At 45.4% G+C, this 6,000-nt stretch overlaps 1 protein-coding gene across 1 annotated transcript in view; it reads left to right on the top strand.

Moving 5' to 3' along the window:
- HEPACAM (hepatic and glial cell adhesion molecule) overlaps positions 1-6,000 on the top strand; it is a 106,301-nt gene that overhangs the window by 24,991 nt on the left and 75,310 nt on the right. Inside the window, exon 2 of the mRNA XM_025192123.1 lies at positions 1,463-1,804. Coding sequence (XP_025047908.1) covers positions 1,463-1,804 — 342 coding nt within the window. The remainder of the gene's footprint in view (positions 1-1,462; positions 1,805-6,000) is intronic.

Here is a 6,000-nt window from a genome sequence, read left to right as displayed (position 1 = left end):
ATCCCCCCCATACACCCACACCCTCCCCCACACCACACACACCCACAGCCCCCCACAAACTTATACAACCCCCATTCCCCCCCGCAAAATACAAGAGTAAGACTTAATTTTAAGCTATTGTGCAATCACCTCTGTGTACACTGCACAAGCACATGTAAATCAGGTCAAAAATATTTTTTGAAATCAAACTAATGAATGTTGTAGATGTCTGCTTTTTAGAATATAATTTGGTATTTTTCTGATTGGCGAAAGCCAAGATGGCAAAACCTCTTGCTGAAAGGAGTACTTCCAGGGCCAAGGGGAGGGACATATGGTGACAAAGGTCAAGGGTTACAGGGTGGAACTTACAGCCCCAAGATGGTGACCAGGGGATGGGGCACCAGTCAAGGGGCGGGGCTACCCATGTGGCTCTCAACAGCTTGCCAAAACTCAGTAAGTGGCCCTCCAGCCAAAATAATTGCCTGCGCCTGTTAGGTACACACCCAGGGAAAACAGGTCATTCTGTACATCCTCATTCTGACTGTTTCTGGATGCTTACTTGGGAGAATTTAGCAGAGATCACTTAATGTAGCCCTGCTAAGACAATGGTCTTCTTTTAAATTGAATTCAGACCCCTTGCTGCCTGGGGCTCACTCGGGCCCCACTCGGCACATCCAGATGAGCAGGAACGTGTGCTTTGCAGCACCTCAAAGGCTTTTGAGACACCACAAAATGCATGCAGCACACGTGAGAAAGTTCTATGTGCTGCATATTTGCAGCATTGAGACAAAATTAAATACTGGGAAATCCCAGTATTTTTTAAAAACTTCAAAAAAGAGCAGGGCCATACATGTGGCTGCAGCATGCACCACCCGAGACTGGTATCTGGCCAGACAGAGCCATGCTCTAGCTGCCAGACAGGCTCCGTGCACCTAGATCGCTGCCACTGCAGCCCCAGCAGGCCCCCAGGCCCCCAAGTAAGTCTTCCGGGTCCAGCCCAGGTGCTGGCCCCAGCCTCCCCTACCCCACCCAAGGCAGTTTGCCACATGCCAGAGCATGCATTCAGGGGCATTCCCTGGGGACAAGTAGCAGCATCACAACTATGTGCCACTGTTGTTTGTCCCTGGGGAAACGTATGTGTGTGCTCGTGGGAATGTGCCCACTGTGTGCAGCTCAGTTTTTTCTCTGTAGGCACTTCAGTTTTCTCCTGTTGCATGCAGTTCAACCTCTCCCTGGTGCACATGGCTCAGTCTCTCTGCTGCAGTTGTCTCAGCCTCTTTCTACTGTGTGGCTCAGACTTTTCCCATGAGGCAAGACTCAGTCCCACCCCAGTGCACAGAGTTTAGTCTCTCCATTGCATGATGCTCAGTCTGTCCCCACTGGTGTGTCCAAGTTTCTTTTTGCTACATGCAGCTCTGTGTGTCCCTGCTGGAAGTAAGTCCCAGTCTTGCCTTTACTAGCCCTTTTGTCTTTTTTTTCCTAGGTCTGCTGGAGGGCATCAATATCACCAGCCCAGTCCTGCTGATCCATGGTGCAGTTGGCAAACCTGCCCTGCTCTCCGTTAAATATACTAGCACCAGCTCTGACAAACCAGTGGTCAAATGGCAGTTGAAGCGAGACAAGGCAGTCACTGTAGTGCAGTCTATTGGCACAGAGATCATCGGCAACCTGCGGCCTGGCTACAAGGACCGGATTAAAATCTTTGAGAATGGTTCTCTGCTGATCAGTCAACTGCAGTTGTCAGATGAGGGCACCTACGAGGTGGAGATCTCTATCACAGATGACACCTTCACAGGGGAGAAGACCATTAACCTCACAGTGGACAGTAAGTGCAGGGCTGTTGGCCTAAAAAATTAACACAGCTGCCTTCCTCAGTGTGGATATCCTTGGAGGCTATGTATGCTTCTCTTTATAGCTGTGCCTTTAAAAGATTGCTCTAGATTAGGTGTCTGTGTCAGCCAGCATGGTGCTGCAGTAAGGTGTTTGCATCATTGTTGCCTAAACTTAATGTTAGAATCTAGGTCCTGGCACTGAAGTCATGAAAATGGCTTGGACAAGACTAGACCATTCTCTGAAGAGAGCTTTTATGGATTACAGCAATTTACAATTTTAAGCATAAGGCAAAGAAACAACAGAAATCTTTGCCTAAATTAAGACAACAGAAATCTTTGCCTAAATTAAGACACAACAGAAATTTTGCATACGTTTTATATAGTCCTGAGGGCAGAGTGCCTCCCTGCAACTAGTCAGGCATTCAGTAGTCTCTGGGGCCCACAGTTCTTCTTGGCAGATGGGGTGGAGATCCCTAGTTATCGTTTTTGTTTGCTCTTTTGCGTGTGCTCTGCTCTTCCCCCTTGGTTGCCTTGACAATGTCACATCTTTTGCCCCTCTCAGAATGTCTTTCTGACCTAGTTTTCATCCCTCTCAGTCTGTTTATCTGTTGGTTCTATAGTGTCCCTGGTTTTCCCATGTTTTGTCATTTTTATGGTATGGATGGTACTTCTTACAGAGTGCCCACTTAAGCAGTTTGAAAGCTAATCTGTTGCAGTCCCTTGCTTCCTTAGATTGCATAAGTCATCAAATCAACATTTTTTTCCCCATTGGCTATAGAATTAAAGGGCCCAAAACTGTTACAACTGTGCCATGCCATTTGCCAACACCTTTTGGTTGGAGTGCTAGGGGCAAAAATTAATTTTAAGTTGGGGCATGATAATTATATTAATAGGACTACATGATAATAGGGATTGAACTGACAACCTGGTAGCTGCCTTGCAGTCCTGTTTATACTTTGCACTTCCCTTGTCAGATTTTCCATTTATTGCAGATATTTGTTCAGAAATAAGGGCTCACTGACTGCTATAATTAAGGTTCATGGAGATAACATATCATTTCCTGTTTTTTTTTTTTTTTTTTGGAGTGCTAACTCTTCAGTTTTCAACATGAATGCAGACAAATCAGTCAAAGCCAATTGGAAAGCCTCAGTCCAAATGAAAATGATGGCCTTGGGTACCAGCTAAATCTTCATGTAGGTTGCAAGAGAAGGTCAGAACATGGCAGACATGGTGGGTTTAATTCTGATTCTCCCAGTGGATGTCTAATGGGTAGATGTTAACAAGGTCCTAATGTAGAGACCCAGAATTAGAGGTGCACTTTACTTCTGTAGAGAGGCATGGGTCAGAATTCTAAAACCCCAGGTAGTGGTGCATAAGTGCCAGTTATACATCTGTCAGGTATTCAGGTTGTAGCCATATTGCTCTAGAGGAAAAAGCAATCAGAATTCGTGGTGGAGGTGATATCTTTTATTAAACCAACAAGTTTTTTGCAAAAAAACATTCTTTAATTGCAAGCTTTCGGGCACAAACACCCTTTATCAGGCACGAGAGAAAAGATTGTAAAAGTTCTCCTGGGTAGAAGTGAAAGTTCATATTTTGTAGGATTTCACAGAGAAATCAGTAGATGGGAAGCTCCTCTGGGAAGGCAGTTCTTAGCTGGTGAAAAGTTTCTCAGGTCTTCTGTGAGGTTTTGTTATGATGCAAATTACCTTGAACCAAGGCAGGAGCAGTATCTCAGGTGTCAGATGGTCACGGCTGCTTCCTGCTTGGGAAAATATGAAGATTTCATTTTGAAAAGCAGCTAAAATCTGATTGCTAAACAAAAATCTTGTTGGTCTAATAAAAGATATCACCTCTACCACAAGTTATACATCTGTGCATCTAAATGCAGTTCTAATTCCCTTTTCCCCCCAAACTGAATTGCAGTTATGGAGGAACTGAATTGCAGGTAAGAAGGAAATAACTTCATCTCCATAAATTAAGCTGCAGCACTGGAGGGCAGAGCAAAGTGAACCAAAACAGGCTGAGTACTAACCCCATGGAAAGGTGAAGGTCACATGACTGATATGTTGTGGGTTCAGCAACAACACTCTGGACACTGCTGTGTTGAACTAACTGTTATTTATTATTATAACTCTCTGGAATCACATGCAGATGGATCTTAACAGTTGTATCAGTATATGTATGCAGATCTTATACTTGCTCTGCCTCTAACTTGACCCAGTCCAGTCCTGTGGAGGGAGAATGCCTCTGGGTCCTCAAGGCAGAGCACATGGAGTCCCCAGAGCTGCAAAACTGCCACAAAGCAACTGAACCCTGCAGTGCTGAGCATGGGGGCTTTAGCCTTAAAGGGGCAGTGCAAAGAAAACACAATAAGACACAACACCCCTTCCCCCTAGACAGAATAGTTGCCAACCATTTGGGAGGGCTCTGCTTCCGCTGTGGTCTTCCCATAGAACTGAACTCAGTGAGGGATTCAGCAGATGATGGCCCTGTCAGTGTATCTGGAGACTCAACAGTGACACTTCCTTCTGACAGAGAAGGCAAAGGGTTTGCATTGGTGGAAACAGGTAGGTACTTCTCCAATGAATCCATGTCTGTTGGCAGTGGATTGGTGCTAGGAGATTGCTCAGGTGTAGGGTTATCAGTAGGAGAACACCCACGCAGCTGGTTCACATGATGTTTCCAAACTTGTCTGTCATCAGTCTGGACTGTATATGATATGGGTCCTGTGTTGCTTACAATTTTAGATTGAACCCACTGTGGGCCTGTCGTGTAGCTCTGAGCAAACACAGTCTATTGTGGAATGAAAAGACGTAAGGTACCAGATGCCAATGCAGAGTCCAACTCCCTTTCTTTCCTAAATTGCATGTCTCTCACAAGGTCTGGGTTAACACGGTCAAGGCATGTCTTGAGACGATGACCCATGAGAAGCTCTGATGGGCTGGACCCTGTTGTAGGGCAAGGAATTACATGTTGAGCAAACAGAAATCTGGCCAGTCTGGTAGGCCAGTCTCCTACAACAGTCCTTTCAGTGTATCTTTTGTAGTCTACGCCATTCACTCAGCTTGCCCATTGGCCTGTGGCCTGTGAGGTGCAACGGTAACAGTTTGAATGAGGCTGCGGCTGGCAAAATCTTGGAACTCTGCTGAGGTGAATGCCCTGCCATTATCAGAAATGATAGTGTTGGGCACCCCGTGGGTTGCAAACAGCTGACGGAGAGCTGTTATAGTGGCAGTTGATGTAAGAGTTGAGACAGTAATCATCTCAAGCCATTTTGAGTACGAGTCAACAACAATTAAGAAATTCTTACCTTGAAAACGGCCAGCAAAATCAGTGTTGATGTATGACCAGGGTTCCTTTGTCATTTCCCAAGAGAATACCAGTGCCTTCAGTGGATTATGACAGATTGCTTGACAAATGCTGCACTCCCTCACAACCCTTTCTATGTCATTGTCCATACCTGGCCACCATACATAACTTCTAGCCAGCACTTTCATCCTCACGATGCATGGGTGTGTTGTGTGCAGCATTGTCAGTATGATTGGCATCCTGCTTCTGGAATTATGACACAATTTCCCCACAAGAGGCAACCCTTGTGGGCAGACAGCTCATGCTGATGTGATGAAAATGGCCTGAATACCTCAGCCAATTTGTCTGTAGGCCAGCCCCTCTCAGTTGAGAACATGGGTCTCAACTGAGGATAGGGTCTTTTGCAGTCATCTTTGCTATCTGATCAGTTTGAAGAGGGGCTTCTGGCATGGATTGCAGCATGAGGACTTCTGCTGGTGGAGGAGTAGCACTATCAGGTATTTGTAGTGATAGGCAGCTCAATGCATCAGCATTTGCAATCATTTTCCTAGGTTTGTACACAAGTGTATAGTCATATACATTTAGCATGATGCTCCGGCATTGCATACAGGGAGACAAAATAGGAATTGGTTTGTTCGTAGTAAAAATTCCAAGAAGGGGGTTGTGGTCCACTTGGATTTCGAATTTGTGGCCATAAACATAATTGTGAAATTTTTTAACTTCTGCAGTGATTGCCAATGCTTCTTTATCAATCTGTGCATAATTCCTCTCAGTTGAAGTCATTGTTCTTGAGTAAAAAGCAATGGGTGCGTCCGTGCCATCAGGCAATGTGTGACTGAGGACAGCACCAACTCCAAACAGCAAGGCATCACAAGTA

Source organism: Alligator sinensis, unplaced genomic scaffold, assembly GCF_000455745.1.
Source record: "Alligator sinensis unplaced genomic scaffold, ASM45574v1 scaffold625_1, whole genome shotgun sequence".
Lineage (NCBI taxonomy): Eukaryota > Metazoa > Chordata > Crocodylia > Alligatoridae > Alligator > Alligator sinensis.
Note: the sequence above shows the minus strand (reverse complement) of the source record. Positions and strands in the feature narration are given on the sequence as shown.